The following is a 20,334-nucleotide window of genomic DNA, read 5'->3' on the forward strand; positions in this document are numbered from 1 at the left end:
TAAGTGAAGGCCCTAGAATACTAGTGCCAGAATACTAACTCAGAATACTAATACTAGAATACTAACTCAGCTCAGGTGATCCAGCTCCAGAGACCATTCTCTTAACCACACTGCTGCAGTTGCTAAGTAACATCCTTAAGGCGATGGGGGAGCCAAGATCACACAATCAAATTTACCAGTTAAGCAATACCTGTGGGCAGTCAGAATCTACAGCTTTAATATTCACCACCTTCAAATTATTTCAAATAAGACCATATTTTAAACTGCTAACAGCAAATGTTTATTCACGATTGAAGCCAGGAAGAATTTATAAATGCATTTTAATACCTTGCTGATAAAATAACATTCCATCTTTGCAACCTTGTAAGGAATACAGAAGATATTGTAAAGGCTTTCATGTGTATATCTACTATAATCAGGTAATCAGAACACACATACACCACCACCTACTTTAGTGTTACCCCATACCAACTTTTCAGAAAGGCCATCTTAAAGCTCTACTGGATAACTGAGTAAATAGCGTCCAAAAGACTGGGGAGAAGGGAAGAAATATGAAAATGATAAGCAGCACACATTTCAAAGCCCACTTATAAGCACACAACATTATGAATATTAAAAAAAAAAAAGAAAGGCAGTTGAGCATTTTCAGAGAGCGCATTTTGGCAATATTCAACGCATAAGGAGGCTGTGCTTGGGACCATCCACTCTCTCCAGCTTCTCAAAGTGTTTCCTGGCATTGCGAATGTTGATCAGAGTAGCCGCAGAAGGGATCGACGGATCCGACATAACCACCATCACGTACGTGTTTGATGTGAAGATGTCGATGAAAGCAGCGAAGTTAGAATTCCTAACTTCCATGCTCTGGAAAGAAGCGGCCAATTTACTGCAGCTCAGCTTGAACTGCTTAATAATGTTGCTGATCTTCTCGAATCGGTGGACATCACGCTGCTCTTTGCACTGGTAATGGGAGATGACCAAGAACGTGGCTCTCTCGAACAGCAGAACTTCATCGGCCTCAATAATCTGGGCAAAATTCCTGAGATTCATCTCCAGCTGCTGGACATTGGGAATCAGCTGATAGACAATACTGGACCAGGCTTTGTAGAGCGTTTCATCCCAGATGGATGTTCGAAAACAAGCACACTCCAGCGGGCGAGACAAACGCCTCAGGTCTTCCTCTCGCTCTTTAAAAATCAGGTCACGCTGATCTTCCTGAACCAGATCCATCTTGTGCACCAGGCAGAAGATTTTGGCATCAGGAGAGTTCTGGAGGATGGCCTCCAGACACGACTGGTAATAATGCATGTCCTTTTCCAGTTCGCGGCTCTCCACGTCGAACACATAAATCAGAACCTCAACATTACGGAAGATGTTGTCTCGCTGGCTGGTGAAGTAATTTTCCATGAAGGTGTCCTGACCGCCACAGTCCCACAGATTCAGCACTAGGTTGCCCAGGAATCGGACGTGGGAGTGCTCCACATCAATGGTGGCACCCAGGCGCCGGGTGTCGCGAGCGATGTAATTGGCAAAGATAATCGATCTCATGCTGGTCTTCCCCGACCCGCTCTTCCCCATTAACAGCACCTTTTTCTTCATGGCTGTATTTGGCATCACACGCCGGAGCTGCCGCGGACTGGGCCTCTGGGCGCGGCCTAACTGCAGCGCAGACGGAGGGAGGGAGGAGCCGGGGATTTCGGCGGCTCTGTCGGCTGGGCCGCGCCTTTGTACAGCTGGGGAAGCCGAAGGGGCGAGCTCGGCGCTGGGAAGGGCCGCGTCTGGTGAGCTCTTTCTCCGGGTAGAGCGCCACGGGGCGGACCGCTGCAGCAGCTCCGAAGAAACGAACGGCTTCCGGGGAGACGAGTCTCTGAGCCTCCGCAGCCACCCACTTCCGGCGGCGATCTCGCGAGAACCCGCGCTCTCGATCGTCGCTGCCGGAAGAGCTTTGAAAAACCGCTTTATTAATGAGACCCAGTACAGCCCACCCGAAGGAGAAATTGGAAGGGGAACACAGGACTCGGGTGTTCTGTTCTCCTATTTAAACTGAGCTTACGGTAGCAAAATTGTACGTGCGTGGGCAGTTGGGAGAGTTGCTGCCACCTCGTGGCCGAAAAAACAGCACACCACTATGCGCGGTGTGCTTTTGGGTGGTTTTAACCTCCCCTGAAGTGACTTAGCAACCTCCCCTGGAGTAGGAAATGGCAACCCACTCCAGTGTTCTTGCCTGGAAAGTCCCATGGACAGAGGAGCCTGGAGGGCTACACAGTCCTTGGGGTCGCAAAAGAGTCGGACGCGACTGATGGACTAAAAAAAACCCAATGTGGTGAGAGTACCTTAAATCTACTCTCTTAGTAAATTCCAGCATTCAATACAGTGCTGTTAGTCATCGTGTTGTAGGTTAGATCTCTAGACTTATTCTGAGTTTCCTGCGTAACTGCGGCTTTGTATCCTTTGACTAGTATCTCCCCATCACCCTCGTTTCCCCTTCCTGGTAATAACTATTCTCCTTTCTGCTACTATGTGTTTGACATTTTTAGATTTTTAAAGATAAGTGAGATTATGCAAAGTTGTTTTCTTTTTATGTCTGGCTTATTTCACTCAAGGCTGATGCCCTCCAGTTTCATCCCTGGTGTTGCAAATGACAGGATCTCCGTTTTAAAGACTGAGTAGTATTCCCGCTGTATATATGTAAATCACCATTTCTGCTTTTTTTTTTTTTTTTTTTTTCTTTTTTTTTTTTATTAGCTGGAGCTTGCAGGAGAGCAGTCTGAAGAACCTTAAAAGCCTTTTGAGTATCTGGAGACCAAACCAGTTTGTCGGTTTGGGCCTGCTGAGTTTCAGCTATAAGTTTATATAAAGGCCGGGCAAGTTCTCCATAACCCGGAATCCAAATGCGACAGTAGCCTGTGATTCCCAAAAATCCTCTCAATTGCCTTAAAGTCATAGGTAGGGGATGATTTAGTATAGGTTTAATTCTCTCGGGGCCTATGGCCCTAGTCCCTTCTGATATGATTAGGCCCAGATATCTAACAGATTGTTGACAAAGCTGAGCCTTTTCTCTTGATGCCTTGTAATCGCAACTTGCCAAAAAGTTTAAGAAATCTTCTGAGGCTCGTGAACAAGCTTCCTCTGTCTCAGCACAGAGCAAAATATCATCTACATATTGTAACACTACCGCCTCAGAGCTATTAAAGTTTTGTAGATCCCGTGACAAACTTTGTCCAAATAAGTGGGGACTGTCACGAAATCCCTGGGGCAAAACTGTCCAGGTTAACTGAGAAGCTGGCTGAGTAGGGTCTTCAAAGGCAAATAGAAATTGACTTTCCTCTGCCAACGGCACTGAATAGAAGGCATCTTTTAAATCAATTACTGAAAAATATTTGGCTCGTTCAGGAATTTCAGACAATAGCGTATAAGGATTAGGCACCACGGGGTGTAAAGGAACCACAGCCTCATTTATTATTCGTAAATCTTGAACTAATCTCCACTTATCATTTGATTTCTTTATACCCAAAATAGGAGTGTTGCATGGACTGTTACAGGGAACTAATAGTCCCTGCTCCTTTAAATTCTCAATGATGGGTTTTAACCCTTCCTTAACCTCAGGTTTTAGTGGATACTGCTTCTTATGTGGGAATAAGTGGGGGTCTTTGAGCTTGACAACTACAGGAATAGCATTTTGTGCTCGACCCACAGATTTTCCATCAGCCCATACTCTAGGATTCACATTTTGTTCAACTAAAGGGAGAGAAAGGGAGGGCTCCATATTCATGAAAACAGAGGCATGGACCTTGCTCAGTATATCTCTCCCCAAAAGGGGTGAGGGTGATTCTGGCACGATAAGAAACTCGTGTGAAAATAGCACAGAATCCCAGTTGCACGATAGAGAATAACTGAAGTAATACCTTTTGGCTCGTCCAGACAGTCCCATTACGGAAGCGGATCGGGAAGAAAGTGGGCCAGGGGCTTCAGTAAGCACGGAGTAAGTTGCCCCAGTATCTAAAAGGAAATTGACGGATTGGCCTCCCACCGTTATCAATACCCGGGGTTCCTCAGGTGTAATTAGGACGGGAGCTTGTGTGGGGACCCCCGGGCACCCTCAGTCCTGATTGTCTTGAGAGTCAGACCCCTGAGACCTACGCCTCTGGGGGCAGTCTCTCCTCCAGTGTGGTCCCTTGCAGACCGGACATGGAGCCGGGGGCGGCTTAGATGCCTGAGGGCAATCCCGCTTGAGATGCCCCTCCTTTCCACAGCCATAGCAAGCCCATCCCTTTTCACCTGGGTCCCTCTGGGCATTTTTCTCAGGCTGTTTAAGAACGGTTTTCATAGCCATTGCGAGGGCTTCCGCCTTTTCCTTCGTCTTTCTCTGCCTTTCTTTCTTTTCCTCATATTCCCTACCATAATAGACTGTCTGAGCCAGTTGTAACAGATTATCTAAAGACTGATTTGGTCCATACGCCCGTTTTGATAACTTACTGCGAATATCTGGAGCCGACTGAGTGAGAAATCTATCCTTCAAGATCACTTTCCCCTCTTCACTTTCGGGATCAATCTCAGTGAATCTGCGAAGGGCTTCTCTCAGTCTGTCTAGGAATTTACCAGGAGCTTCCTTCTCTTCTTGTTCTATGTCTGCCAGTTTGCCATAGTTTAAAGGCTTAGAACGCGCCTGCCTGAGTCCTTCAAGAATACATCTGACAAAATGACTCTGATCCCATCTTCCTTTAGCAGTGTTATAGTCCCAGTCTGGTTCTGTAGCTGGGACCGCCTGACTCCCAGTGGGGAGGGCAGTTATCTCGTCCTCCCTCTTTCCCACTGATTCATTACCAAGCCATTCATCTCCATAAGCAACCGCTTTACCCAAAACTCGAGCTTTTGAGTCAGGAGTCAACGTTTGTCCCAAGATATACATCACATCCTTCCAAGTAAGGTCATAATGCAGAGTAACACCTTTAAAAGCTCTAATATATTTTTCTGGGTCCTCTAAATAGTCTCCCAGATCCTCTTTAATTCTTTGTATCTCTTGATAAGAAAAAGGCTTATTACCAATCCAAGTAACCTTTAACCTCAGAGATGCTCTGGGAGTTAGAGCTCCATCTAGCTTCCAAACTTTCCATGCCTAGCGAGGCTAGGCGCTTCCTGACTACCAATCCAAGTTTGAGACCTAGACCACAGTAGAGTAGCAACATAGGTTACAAGTCTCTTGAAAGCCTAAGATCCGATAGATAAGGTTAGTACTTCTAATTCCCAAGGAGTTATGAAATGGTCAAAGAGACCGAAAAGTTTGACCGAGAAAAAAGAGTTCGGTCCACATGCTTTGCCCATTTCTGGTCGGTTCCCAAAGGGGACATTGGTTGCCTCTTGGCATTGGCAGGTCGGTATAAACCCCTGACAAGTTTTTGCCATAAGCCTTATGAGGTCGCCGAGGAACCGCAGAGCAGGGCCTTTCATTCATTCACACAAGCACACCGTAGAGTTAGTAAAGTACAGCGGAAAACGTGTTCGCTAGGAGAACAAAGAACTAGAGCTCCAAGCATCCTTACCTTGTCCTGAAGGATCCCGGACGAGCCCCCAAGATGAAAGGTTGTTGCTGAACGATAAGACGCGGGATTCTTGGCCTCCGGAGGAGACGAATTCAATCCGGGGCCAGAGACGAGGCTGGATCGCTCAGAGCTTTTGTGTAATAAAGTTTTATTAAAGTATAAAGGAGATAGAGAAAGCTTCTGACATAGGCATCAGAAGGGGGCAAAAGAGAACCCCCCATTTCTGCTTTTTTATTTTTCAACGTAAACATTTTTCTTTTGTTTTTATGTTTAAAACAACATATCTTCATTTTCTGAACCAACAAGAGTATTTTCTAACACCATATTCTACAAGTGGATATTGACATATATTTTAGTTAAAATATATCAACAAAAGAATTCCTGCTGGAAGTTGGACATTTTGGGGTTTTCAGTTCAGTCGCTCAGTCATGTCCAACTCTTTGCGACCCTATGAACTGCAGCATGCCAGGCCTCCCTGTCCATCACCAACTCCCAAAGTTCACCCAAACCTATGTCCATTGAGTCGGTGATGCCATCCAATCATCTCATTCTCTGTTGTCCCCTTCTCCTCCTGCCCTCAATCTTTCCCAGTATCAGAGTCTTCCCAAGTGAGTCAGCTCTTCACATCAGGTGGCCAAAGTATTGGAGTTTCAGCTTCACCATCAGTCCCACCAATGAACACCCAGGACTGATCTCCCTTAGGATGGACTGGTTGGATCTCCTTGCAGTCCAAGGGACTCTCAAGAGTCTTCTCCAACACCACAGTTCAAAAGCATCAATTCTTCGGCACTCAATTTTCTTTATAGTCCAACTCTCACATCCATACATGACTACTGGAAAAACCATAGCTTTGATTAGATGGACCTTTGTTGGCAAAGTAATGTCTCTGCTTTTTAATATGCTGTCTAGGTTGGTCATAACTTTCGTTCCAAGGAGTAAGCGTCTTTTTATTTCATGGCTGCAATCACCATCTGCAGTGATTTTGGAGCCCACAAAAATAAAGTCTGACACTGCTTCCACTGTTTCCCCATCTATTTTCCATGAAGTGATGGGACCAGATGCCATGATCTTAGTTTTCTGAATGTTGAGCTTTAAGCCAACTTTTTCACTCTCCTCTTTTACTTCCATCAAGAGGCTCTTTAGTTCTTCACTTTCTGCCATAAGGGTGGTGTCATCTGCATATCTGAGGTTTTAGTATTCAGTTTATTTAAGTTCTTCTAGTACTTATATTGGATTATGGTGACTCCCCTTGCCCCCTTTCCACAGTGTTATTGAGATATGACATTGTATTGATATTCATTTTAGTTATACAAACTAATAATTTGATATATATATATCTTACCACTGATTACCACAGTAAGTTTAGTTAACACCCATCCCCTCACATAGTTACATTTTTTTTCTTGTGATAATAGCTTTTAAGATCTGTTCCTTTTAGCAAATTTCAAATATACAATACAATATTGTTAATTATAGTCACCATGATTGACTATAACTATTTAGTTAACAATGCGTTACATGCCCAGACTTACTTATGTATGACTGGGAGTTTGTACCTTTAGACCACTTTCACCCATTTTTCCCACCTCCTAAAACCCCACCTCTGGCAACAACCAATATGTGTCTATGAGTTTGGATTTTTAGATTCCACATATAGATGAGATGATGTGTCTGACTTATTTAACTTAATATAAAGCCTTTAAGGTCTATCCTTGTTATTGCAAAAGGCAGGATTTTTTTCATCTTTGTGGCTGAATTTCCTCTCCTTGATATTTATTGGTATATTAATGTCAACCATATTTTCTTTATCCATTCATCCATCAATGGACACTTGGGTTGATTCCACCTCTTTTTCCTTTTTTGACAAGTTGCATGGCATGAGGGATCTTAGTGCCCTGATCAGGGACTGAACCTATGTCCCTGCATTGGGAGTGCAGAGTCTTAACCACTGGACTGCCAGAAAGTCCCTGATTCTCACTTCTTGGCTATTGTAAATAATCTTGCAGTGGACATGAGGGTGCAGATACCTTTTTGAGATAGTGATTTTCTATCCTTTTACTATATACCTAGAAGCAGAATTTCTGAATCATACGACAATTCTATTTTCAATTTTTTGAAGAAACTCGATAGTGTTTTCCACGGTGGCTGCACTGATATACATTTCCATCAACAGTACAAGGGTTCCTTTTCTCTGCATCCTCACCAACATTTGATATTTGTGGTTTTTCTAGTGATAGTCATTGTAAGGTGATATCTCATTGTAGTTTTACTATGTATTTCTCTGATGATTAATGATGTTGTCTTCTTTGGGAACATATCTATTTAGGTCTTCTGCCCCATTTTAAAAATTAGGTTTTTTTTTTTTTTATGTTAAGTTGTATGAGCTTAACATAAGGGGTTATTATTTTGGGTATTAACCCCTTATCAATCATATCATTTGCAAATGGTTGCCTTTTTGTTTTATTGATGGTTTCCTTTGCTCAACTGCTAAAGAATCTGCCTGCAATGCCAGAGACCTGGGTTTCATCCCTGGGTTGGGAAGATCTGCTGGAGATGGGAAAGGCTACCTACTCCAGAATTCTGACCTGGAGAATTCCATGGACTGTATAGGCCGTGGGTCCCAAAGAGTCAGACAAGCGACTAAGCCATTTTCACTTTCACTTTGCTGTACAAAAGCTTTTGAGTTTTTTTGTTTAGTTTTGCTTTTATTTCCTTTGCTTTTAGGAATTAGATCCAAAAAAAATATTGCTACTATTTATGCTACTATTTATGTCCAAGGTGTTGGTTCTACCTTTATTTTCTTCTAGGAGTTTTATGGTTTCCAGTCAGTCTTACATTTAGGTCTTTAATTCAGTCTGAGTTTATTTTTGTATATGGTGTTAGTTTCATATAAAATGTTAATTTCATTCTTTTACAAATAGCTGTTCAGATTCCCCAGCACCCACTTATTGAGGAGGCTGATTTTTCTCCTTTTTTTTATTCTTGCCTCCTTTGTCTTAGTGCATGGATTTATTTCTGGGCTCTCTTTTCTGTTCCGTTGATCTGCGTGTCTGCTTTTGGAAGCACAACTGCTTCTTATACATGAATTTTGCATCCTGCAACTTTACTGAATTTGTTTAATAGTCCTAAGATATGTGTGTGTGTGCGTGTGCGTGTTTAGGGTTTTCGATGTATAAGGTCATGTCACTGTACAGTGAGAATTTTACTTCCTCCTTTCTGATTTGGATGCCTTTTATCCCCTTTTATTGTCTGATTGATATTTACAGTATTTCTAGTACTGTGTTAAATAGAAGTGGCAAGAGTGAGCATTCCTGCCTTGTATCAAATCTTAGAAAAAAAGTTTTCTGTTTTCTCCCCATTGTTTATGATGTTGGCTGTGACTTTTCATAAATGGCCTTATTATGTTGAGGAAATTTCCTTTTGCATCTACTTTGTTGAAAATTTTTATTATGAATGGAAGTTGAACATTGTCAAATGCTTCTTCTGCACCTGTTGAGATAAACATGTGATTTTGATGTTTCATTTTAATGTGGTGTATCACACTAATTTTCATATGTTAAAAGAGCCTTGCATCTCAGTGGGGCAACTAAGCTATCTGCCTTACTGCTAAGCATGATGTGAGTTGTAACTTTTTTGCAGATGTCCTTTATCAGGTTGAGGAGTTGCCCTTCTTTTAAAAAGAAATGAATTCACTTATTTTTGGCTGTTCTGGGTCTTCATTGCTGTGCGTGGGCTTTTCTTTGGTTGTGGTGAGTGGGGGCTACTTTCTAGTGGTGAGCTGTGGGCTTCTCATTCTGTTAGCTTCTCTTCTTGTGGAGCACGCACTCTAGGCACACCGCCTTCAGCAGTTGTGGCGTGAGGGCTCAGTAGCTGTGGCTCGTGGGCCTGAGAGCGTGGGCTCAGTAGTGGTACATGGGCTTAATTGCGCATTGGCAGGTAGAATCTTCCTGGACCAGGGATTGAACCGGGGTCCCTTGCATTGGCAGGTGGATTCTTAACCACTGGACCACCAGGGAAATCCTCCAAAGAACCCCCCTTCTTTTCCTAATTTCCTGAGGATTTTGTAAAAAAAACAAAATCAAGAATTGGTATTGTATTTTGTTAATGCCTTTTCTGAATCACTGAGAGATGAAGTATTTTTGTTTTTTATTCTGCTGATGTGGTATATTACATTAATTGATTTTTCCAGTATTAAAACAGCCTTGTATTTCTGGGATAAACTCCTCTTGGTCATGGAATATAATCCTTTGTATATATTGCTGGTTCAGTTTGCTGATATTTTAAAAGGATTTTTACATTTAGATTTACAAGAGATAGTGGTCTGTAGTTCTTGTGTGACACTTCTGCGTGACTTTAGAATACTGGCCTTATAGAATTAATTGGGAAGTGTTTCTTTATTTTCTTTTTTAAATTTTAAAGTGATTTATTTTAATGGAGGCTAATTACTTTATAATATTGTGGTGTTTTTTGCTATACATCGACATGAATCAGCCACAGGTGTACGTGTGTCCCCCATCCTGAACCCCCACCCACGCCCCTCCCCACCCCACCCCCTGGGTTGTCCCAGAGCACTAGTGCCCTGCTTCATGCATCAAACTTGCACTGGTCATCTATTTTACATATTGTAATATACATGTTTCAATGGTATTCTCTCATATCGTCCCACCCTCACTTTCTCCAACAGAGTCCAAAAGTCTGATCTTTATATTTGTGTCTCTTTTGCTGCCCTGCATATACGGTCATCATCACCACCTTTCTAAATTCCATATATATGTGTTAATATACTGTATTGGTATTTCTCTTTCTGACTTAACTTCACTCTGTATAATAGGTTCCAGTTTCATTTACCTCATTAGAACTGACTCAAATGCATTCTTTCCTCCATTGTGTATATGTCCCACAACTTCCCTATCCATCTGTCTGCCGATGGGCATCTGGATTGCTCCCACGTCCTAGCTATTGTAAACAGTGCTGCAGTGAACATTGGGGTACATGTATCTCTTTCAATTTTGGTTATTTGGTGTCTGTGTCCAGCAGTGGGATTTCTGGGCAGTCCTTTCTCCAGTTTTTTAAAGGAATCTCCACACTGTTTCTTTATTTTCTAGAAGATCATGTGTAGGATTTGTATTATTTCTTTCTCAAATATTTGATAGGATTCACTCGGTCACCCTATTTATCCTTCTTGATACATAACACAGTCCATAATGATGCTCTCGGGTAATATTTTGGTCACCGGCTTCTCCTGTGTTAAATTCCGTGAGACCTCTGTCCCTTGTCTCTGGCATTCATTGGGGTGTCTGGCTCGTCATAGAGATCAGTAAGTATCTGTGGAATGAATGAGTGGTAGCTGCCCAATTTACATGTCATAATGGTCTAGTCTTCTATTGGTGCCAGTGAAGTTAAGCAATTCCAAACGGTTAGAGATACTAAAAAAAGACCATCTTGCTAAAGTACTTAGTACTCAGAGGAGTTTAACTACAAATTTTTAACAATGTTCCACAAAGAGTAGACTTTCAGATGGTATATACAGCCGTACATATGAATGGGTTATAAGGCCAGAAAAAAATTGTATAGCTTCTTTGAATGTCAATTTTACAAAAAGATTTTGGGGATATATTAAAGATGGCCATATTGTTCCTGAAAGAGTGTGTGTGGGTCTGACTGCTTGCCGCCTCAAAGCCAGTAAACAGGCCAGGTTGGTGGAAAGGAAAATTTGCTTTAATTCAGTTGCTGGCAACTGTGGGGGAAGGGTGGCAGACATCTGTTCAAAGGCTGACTTGGGGACCACCCTCTCCCCGCCCCATCCTACCAGCATCCAGTGGGGCAAGAGATTTCACAGGCAGAAGGAGGGGACCACACGCAGAAACTGCACATGGCTCTGACAGTCATCTTCAAATCGGTCATCTGGGTAGTTTTAGGTCCAGTTAACCTTCAGTTCCAAGGTCAGTTTGTTCCCACTTCCTTGAGGCCAATTCTTGGAACTGTGGCAGCTCATGTCCTGGGTACAGTCTGGTCCTTATGTAGTTAACGTCTCCACCTGGTGTTTTAGTATCTGTAAGACAGCTCACAGGATATGGCTCAGAATATCATCTGTAGTGCGTGAGAAGGAACCAAAGGTCCTCAACTATGCTTAGTGACTACATTATTATTATTTAGTCTCTTCTGACTGTTTCCCTTTGTTTCTGCATTTCTCACTTCTCTGATTAAACTTATTCTTTGACTAAAGTTTTCCACAGACAAAAGGCAGGCAGAGGACATGGTGTGGGGGAGTTGGGGGGGACAGCAGCGGGCAAGGACCATAGATTCCTCTCTGCTTCAATATTAAGAAGTAAATACAAAATTTTAAAATAAAATACCATTTGCAGTGGTCCTTAAGGTCTCCAGGTTACCCATTCATTCTTTTTCCTGGGTGTAAAAGTATGAAAAGGATTCGAGGGCTTGAATCTCAACCCTAGTACTCGCTAGCTGTGCTATCTTGGGTGAGTTTACCGCCGAGCTTCAGTTTCCTTAATTGTAACATGGGTATGATAGATTTATGTCAGTTTTAAAGACAGACAAGAGAACTTAAGGGAAAGAACACAAAGGTGATAATGCATTGCAAGTGACTGTAAATTCTTCATAGGAAAGGACATTTGGGAACATGGTTAGAGAGGTGTTTATACAAGTTAGGGCTGCCTTGGCTGGAACCGATGAAACATGAGCAGTAATGTCACAAGGAGGGGGAGGAAAGGTGGTCTTGTAACAGCACCAACTCTCCAGAAGTACTGGTGCTGAGGCCATTTTTATCCTTACCATCTTCATCTTTCAAGATCTCTACCCTCTGTTGAGAGCAGGGATGGGGGAAGTTGGGAGGGCCATGGGTTATTGACAGAGTTGCTACCTGTAAGGGTGGCCTGAATGGGGTTTGGGGGCATGAGTATGCCATTCTTCTTCTGGAAGATTCATAGATAATCTTTAAGCACCAAGGGAAGGCTGGTGTTCATTACTGTAGTTCCTCTGTAAGGCCCACGTGATGTTCTCTGTTAATGACAGTGGATGGCATGCAGGCTTTCCCTGGCTTCCAATATCTCCCACACTTCCATCTTGTCCCCTCAGGTTTCCACCCTCCCCTTTCAGGCCCTGACCTCCTACTGAGAAGGCAAGGAGCAACTTCCACTTCCCTGTTTAAGAGTGATGGGTAAGCTTTAATGGCAACCCACTCCAGCGTTCTTGCCTGGAGAACCCCAGGGACGGCGGAGCCTGGTGGGCTGCCGTCTATGGGGTCGCACAGAGTCGGACACGACTGAAGCGACTTAGCAGCAGCAGCAGCTGCAGCAATGTGCCTGAATGCCGAGAGAAGGTTACACAGCTGGGAGAAGGGTTTGGTTACAGGTTAGCAATAAAATATACAAAATCAATGTCCCCACAGCCCCCTGCAGAAAAGACAAATTTGAAATGCACGAAAATACATTTTATACAGAAAGTCATCACAGTACACAACGTGATAAAGCTGTGACTAGCACTTACAGTCATAATACCAAACAATGAATACTGATGCAACCAAATTGAAAGAATATTGGGAGGATGGAGAGACGGAAGTGTGTGCAGAGGAGAGGGAGGTGAAAGAAAGCCCTCCCATGATGGAAATTCAAAAGAAAATACCTAAAACTGAAACACTATTAAGGAGCATGTGATTTGGAGACAAATACAAAGTAAATCAGCTAAAAAAAAAAAAGAAAAGAACGGTGGGTAAGCTTTGCTCCCCTCTGGATCTCCCGCTTTGACTTTTTAGAACTGGGGTCAGCAAATTTTCTCTGTAAGAAGTCTTACAGTAAATATTTTAGCCTTCATGGGCCAAGAGGCAAAAGTCAGGAATATTTCCACAAATTTTTGGACAAAATTCAAAACTTAATTTATAGATGCTGAAACTCAATTTTATAGTTTAGTGGGTCATGTTAGTTTCATGGATCATGTAATATTCTTTCAATTTTTCTCAACCATTAAAAAATGGAGGGACTTCCCTGGTGATCCAGTGGCTAAGACTCTGCGCTCCCAATGCAGGGGACCCAGCTCTGACCCCTGGTCAGGGAATTAGATCCCACATGCCACAAGTAAGAGTTCATATGCTGCAACTAAGACCCAACACAGCAAAATGAGTAAGAAAATATGTAACTATTTTAATATATATATATATATATAAAACATTCTTTGTTTGCTGGCCATACAAAGACATGTGGCTGCCTGAATTTGGCCTGTTGGCAATAGTTTGCTGATCTCTATTCTGGAGCTTTACATGAAAGAAAAAAATCCACAAAAACTCTGAAGTCTTCTGCAGTCTAAAATGCCTCTGACTTACTAATGCAATCTTTCACAAAAACTAATGAGGGTGACTTCCATGGTGGTCCAGTGGCTAAGACTGCACTCCCAATGCAGGGGGCCCAGGTTCGACCCCTGGTCAGGGTATTAGATCCCATATGCTGCAACTAAGTGTTCATAGGCTGCAACTAAAAAATTGCACATGCTGCAATTGAAGATCTTACATGCTGAAATGAAGACAGAAGATCCCATGTGCTACAACTAACACCCAGTGAATAAATAAATACATAACTATTATAAAAAAAGGTAAAAAAATTTTCTTGATTTGCTGGTCATACAAAGACAGGTGGCGGGCTGAATTTGGCCTGTTGGAAATAGTTTGCTGACCTCTATTCTGGAGTTTTGGGGCTTTCCAGGTAGTGCTAGTGGTAAAGAACCTGTCTGCCAATGCAAGAGACATAAGAGACATGGGTTTGATCCCTGGGTTGGGAAAATCCCCTGGAGGAGGGCAAAGCAACCCACTCCAGTATTCTTGCCTGAAGAATCCCATGGACAGAGGAGCCTGGTGGGCTATAGTCCACAGGGTTGCAAAGCATTGGACATGACTGAAGCGACTTAGCACACACATTCTAGACCCATACATGAAAGAAAAAAATCCAAAAAGACTCTGAAGTCTTCTGCAGTCTAAAATGCCTCTGACTTACTGAAGCAGTCTTTCATAAAAACTAATGGTGGTGGTGGGACCTCCGTGGTGGTCCAATGACTAAGACTGTGCTCCTAATGTAGGGGGCCTGAGTTCCATCCCTGGTCAGGGACTAGATCCAACATGCCACAGCTAAGAGTTCTCACGCTACAATGACATCAAAGATGCCTAGTGCTCCCAACCAAGACCCAGTGCAGCCAAACAAATAAACAAACAAAAAACCCAAACAACTAATGCAAGAGTTAGGAAGTGTGGGGAAGAAAAGCATGGGATTGTCAATACTTCAAGCTCTCATGTCTCCTAACTGGAAAAGCATGCTTCTTTCCACACCAGCTGCTAGAGCAGTGCCTCTGCAGCTTGCTTCTGATCCAAATCACCAGGCTTCTTGTTGAAACTAGGGTCCCAGATTAGAAAGTCTGATACCAGTGGCTTCTGGGCAGGATCTGTAGTGGTTCTCAGGGTGAGGATAGCTGAAGAAACACCATACCAGGGGCTGATTAGTTATAGAGAGGACAAAATAATCTCCCAAACTGTGCTTCACACAAAAAGTGTGGTCCCTGGCCTAGCAGCATCTGTGTGGCTCAGATCTTGTTAGGCTCACCCCAGACCTACTGCTGGGAGAAATATCAATAACCTCAGCTACTCAGATGACACCACCCTTATGGCAGAAAGCAAAGAAGAACTAAAGGGCCTCTTGATGAAAGTGAGAGAGTGAAAAAGTTGGCTTAAAACTCAACATTCAGAAAACTAAGATCATGGCATCTGGTCCCATCACTTCATGGCAAATAGATGGGGAAAGTGACAGACTTAATTTTGGGGGGCTCCAAAATCACTGCAAATGGTGCCTGCAGCCATGAAAGTAAAAGATGCTTGCTCCTGAAGAAAAGTTATGACCAACCTAGACAGCATATTAAAAAGCAGAGACATTTCTTTGCCAACAAAGGTCCATCTAGTCAACACTATGGTTTTTCCAGTAGTCATGTATGAATGTGAGAGTTGGACTGTAAAGAAAATTGAACGCCGAAGAATTGATGCTTTTGAACTGTGGTGTTGGAGAAGATTCTTGAGAGTCCCTTGGACTGCAAGGAGATCCAACCAGTTCATCCTAAAGGAGATCAGTCCTGAATATGCATTGGAATGACTGGATGCTAAAGCTGAAACTCTAATACTTTGGGCACCTAATGCGAAGAACTGACTCATTAGAAAAGACCCCAATGCTGGGAAAGATTAAAGGTGGGAGGAGAAGGTGATGACAGAGGATGAGATAGTTAGATGGCATCACTGACTCAATGGACATGAGTTTGAGTAAACTCCAAGAGTTGGTGATGGACAGAGAGGCCTGGCATGCTGCAGGTTGTAAAGAGTCAGACATGACTGAGCGACTGAACTGAACTGAGACCTACTGAATCAGAAACTTGGGGGTGGGTTGTGCAATCTGGCTTTCATCAAGCCAGGTGATTCTGATGCAGGCTCAAACTTGAGGACCACGGCCCAGCATCATTACTAGCACCTGGGGGAGTGACTGAGCACCCAGTGAGCAGTTAAGCTCCAGGTGCCCTGTAACTGCTTTGTTCTCAGAGAGCAAGGTCTATGGGGGGAGCTGCAGGCATGATTTCCACAAGAAATATCTGGAAATGGTATTTTCGTCCAGCCTTCTGGAAATCAGTGGGTGCCTTTCTATACCCAGGGGCACCATAGGTTCTATAGATAAAAAATGCCACCTAGTGTGATGACAGTGGGGTTTTCAGCCTTTTTTTAAATTTTTGTCCAAGTGAGCAGGCTGCTTGAGGACTTGCACACCCAGAAAATTTTCCAAGTCCTCTAAGATCCTTCGCTTTTCCTGAGATTTCAACAAGTCCCGGTGGGGGACCTTGGTCCTGGGCCCCCAGATAAGCCGCTGGAAGCTTCCTGACCTCACAGGCGCGGGTGCTTGTGTCATCACTGCCACCCACCGGTGTCCCTCCCGAGCCGGCTGATGTCACAGAGGCCCCGCGGCCGGGATGCTCGGCCTGTGCGTGGGTGGGGCGGGCGGAGGCCCGGGCTGCGGGAGGTCGCTCGCCCGCGCGGTCCACGCCCGGTGCTGCTCCCGTGCGAGGCCCGCTCAGGGAAGGAAACCCAAGACCGGACTTGGCAAAAGGGCCGCTTACGTGGTCTTTGGGGTCAGTATTCAGAGTATTTGCCAAGGCCCTCGAAACTTGGCGCGCTCCCTGCGAGGCAGTCGGGGTGTCGGCGGCGGCGGCGGATGCTCGGCGTGGACTCCCAGGCCTCAGGATGGCCCCCACGAAGGGGAAATGCGTCTGCGAACTGTGCTCCTGCGGGTAAGGCTGCCGCGCGCCCAGGGCCCGCGAGCCTGGGTTTTCGGACTCGGAAAGTCGAGTGAGACCTGACCCTGGGCTCCGGTCGCACCATGGTGGAGGCGTCCTCTTGTTGCTGTAGACTGTCGTGTTGCCAACTAGCACTTACCGCGGTCGCGATGAGTGAGTCCCGGTGAAGGTGGCTGGTCCTCGGGGCGTCTCTGTGGTCCTGCCACGCAGAACTGCATGGCGGCCGAAAGTGGGCACAGATCCGGAGGGTTTGTGCGCACCCCGCTGCAGCCCAGGGCATGTTGGGCGAGGTCAGAAAACCCCTGGCCAGGTCGGGTCAAGTCTTGCATCTTTTCTTGGTTTCCTTTTGGAAGAGTCTATGATGGGGAAGAGGAATCCTTTCATGTAACTGGAGTTTCTCACTCAGAGACATTGTCGCTACTTAGAAGTGTAAGGTATTTCTAAAACTCGTGTCCACAGTGGTGTAGAGTTGAACAAGAATAAGGAAAAGAAGCTATTTTTTCACTGTTCTCTCCTGGCCTTTGCCTTTAAGATCCATACTTGGGTGAAGCTCATGGTCTTGGAGAGATTGTGGGTTTTAGTCAGAGTTGTTGATTTCTTTCCTATATCTCACAATGCCTATGGTGGCTCCTTTCACCAGCTTCCCAAGGACATCTTAGAAGTTGCCGGGCTTGAGAACAACAGAGGAGCAACAGCAAAGAGGGGCGGCCCTGGGGTCAGCCCTCCTGGATGGTTGCTAACTGTGGGGTCTTGGGCAGGGAACCCATCTTCTCCAGGATTCTCTAAGGTTTCAATGAGAAAGTGTGTGTGAGACTTCTGTTAATGGATTGTGCTAGAAATGTGTTATCATGTTGGAAGCTGCAATAGGTGTTTGCCAGCTATGTTACTTGAATATTAAAAATGGCATCAGGAGTGGGGAGATTTAAAAGGGACTCTAGAAACTGGGTTAGCAGCCTTACACATCTCGGGCGTCAGTGGGTGGTTCTCAACCTCGGCTGCTCACAAGAGTCACCTGGGGAGCTTAAAACAATCCTGGTTGCCCAGGCTGTTAAATCACCAGCAGTCTTTTGGCGATTTTCCCATTTGCCAGGATTGGGAACCGCTGAGCTAGATCAAGTAGAAGCATGGGTCTTGTTTTTAAGCTTTGTTAGGCAGATCCAGAGCAGTGATGTAATCTGGGGCTAATTTTCCACACTAGTGAGGGAAAACCTCTACGACACCCTCTCCCAGGGCCCTTTACATACCTTCTCATCTTCTCTCAAGATACTGAGTTATTCAGGTAGGACTGGGGCTTAATTTGTTCTCTTGTGGCTGTTGGGATTGAAATATCTGATACAATCTCCGTCTTTGCACAGTATCCATTCCAGTTAGGAAGGCAGGAATGTTCATTTAAGAGGTGCAGAGGATACGCAGAGAGAAGTCTCTGTCCTAATTCTGCCGTAGGGGATATTACTTCTCTGTTTCTCTTCTGTCCCTGAAAATAGCTTATTTCCCATCAGATGCAGAGTCTGTCTGTGGGCCTCTCCTTTCCTTCCTCCTGCTTCTGTACCTACCCTTCCACTCGGATTTCAGTCAGGGGGCTCTGGTTTGACTCTCACATCCATCAGCCTTTCTCTTCTTTTAGTCTCATTTCAGTTCTCAGAGTGCTTGTTGGTCCATCTCTTTATTTAATCAACCTCAGCTTTAAACAGTCGGCATGATCTCCCTCTCCCAGTATCTGCCCCATTAATGTTACCATAGATGGTCCATTTACACTGGTTTTATTTTTTTAATTTACTTTTTACTGGCGTATAGTTGATTTACAGTATTGTTTCTGTTGTACAGCAGAGTTAATCAGTTATACATATATCCACTCTTTTTAGATCCTTTTCCCATATAGGGCATTATAGAGTATTAAGTAGAATTCCCTGTGATACATACAGTAGATTTTTATTATTTACTTTATGTGTAGTAGTGTGTCTTGTCAAACCCAATCTCCTCTTTTCTCCCTTGGGAACCGTAAGTTTGTTTTCTATGTTGGTGACGCTATTCCCATTTTGTAAATACATTCATTTGTACCACTTTTTAAAGATTCCGCATATAAGCAATATCATGATATTTGTCTTTGCTTGGCTGACTTCACTCAGTATGACAATCTCTAGATCCATTCATGTTGCTGCAAATGTCCTTTTTTTTAATGACTGAGTAGTGTTCTGTCGTATATATATGTACCACGTCTTCTTTATCCATTCCTCTGTAGATGGACATTTAGGGTGCCTCCATGTCTGGCTATTGTAGGCAGTGCTGCAGTGGTCACTGAGGTACACATATCTCTCTGAATTACGGTTTTCTTCAGATATATGCCCAGGAGTGGGGTTGCTGGATTATATGGTAGCCCTATTTTTAGTTTTTTAAGGCACCTCCTTACTGTTCTCCATAGCAACCACACCAACGTACATTCTCATCAACAGCGTAGGAGGTTTCCCCTTTTTCCGCACCCTCTCCAGCATTTATTGTTTTTAGATTTTTTTGATGTTGGCTGTTCTGACTGGTATGAGATAATTCCTCATTGTAGTTTTGATTTGTATTTCCCTAATAATTAGTGATGTCAAGCATCTTTTCATGTGCTTTTTGGCCACCTGTGTGTCTTCTTTAGAGAAATGTCTATTTAGATCTTCCTGTTTTTTGATTGGGTGTTTGTTTTTTTATATTGAACTGCATAAGCTATTTGTAATTTTGGAGATTAATCCCTTGTTGGTCTCTTCATTTGCAATTATTTTCTCCCATTTTGTGGGTTGTCTTTTTTTGTTTATGGTTTCCTTTGCTCTGCAAAAAGTTTTTGAGTTTAATTAAGTTCCACTTGTTTATTATTTATTTATTTTAATTTTCATTACTCTAAGAGGTGGATCAAAAAAGATCTTGATATGACTTATGTCAGTGTTCTGCCTATGTTTTCTTCTAGGGGTCTTACGGTTTCCAGTCTTGCATTTAGGTCTTTAATCCATTTTGAGGTATGTGTGTGTGTGTATAGTGTGAGTGTTCTGATTTCATTCTTCTACATGTAACTGTCCAGTTTTCCTAGCATCACTTATTGAAGAAACTCTCTTTTCTCCATTGTATGTTCTTGTCTCCTTCATCATAGATTAGGGACCATAGGTGTGTGGGTTTATCGCTGGACTTTCTATCCGATTCCATTGAGCTATAGTTCTGTTTTTTGTGCTGGTACCATACTGTTTTGAGGCACCTTTATAGTACAGTCTGAAATCAGGGAGCCTGATTCCTCCAGCTCCAGTTTTCTTTCTTAAGTTTGCTTTGGCTATTTGGGGTCTTTTGTACTTTCATACATATTGTAAAAGTTTTGATCTAATTCTGTAGAAAATGCTATCATTAATTTGATAGGGATTGCATTGCATCTGTGCATTACTTCGGGTGGTATTGTCATTTTGACAATATTGATTCTTTTAGTCGAAGAGCATGGTATCTCTCTCTCTGTGTC

The 20,334-nt window shown here is 43.6% G+C and overlaps 1 protein-coding gene across 1 annotated transcript; it reads right to left on the minus strand.

Annotated features, from left to right (window-relative positions):
• Nucleotides 1-256: 256 nt before the first annotated feature.
• RRAGA (Ras related GTP binding A) lies at nucleotides 257-1,881 on the minus strand. Its single transcript, XM_065908447.1, has one exon. The coding sequence runs from the start codon at nucleotides 1,609-1,611 to the stop codon at nucleotides 670-672; it is 942 nt and encodes a 313-aa protein (XP_065764519.1). The 5' UTR covers nucleotides 1,612-1,881; the 3' UTR covers nucleotides 257-669.
• Nucleotides 1,882-20,334: the final 18,453 nt, after the last annotated feature.

The sequence above is a fragment of the Muntiacus reevesi genome, chromosome 17, assembly GCF_963930625.1.
Source record: "Muntiacus reevesi chromosome 17, mMunRee1.1, whole genome shotgun sequence".
In the NCBI taxonomy this organism is placed as follows: domain Eukaryota; kingdom Metazoa; phylum Chordata; class Mammalia; order Artiodactyla; family Cervidae; genus Muntiacus; species Muntiacus reevesi.

Excerpts from the sequence above, each read along its gene's own strand:
- RRAGA (XM_065908447.1), bottom strand. The coding sequence starts at position 1,611 with ATGCCAAATACAGCCATGAAGAAAAAGGTGCTGTTAATGGGGAAGAGC.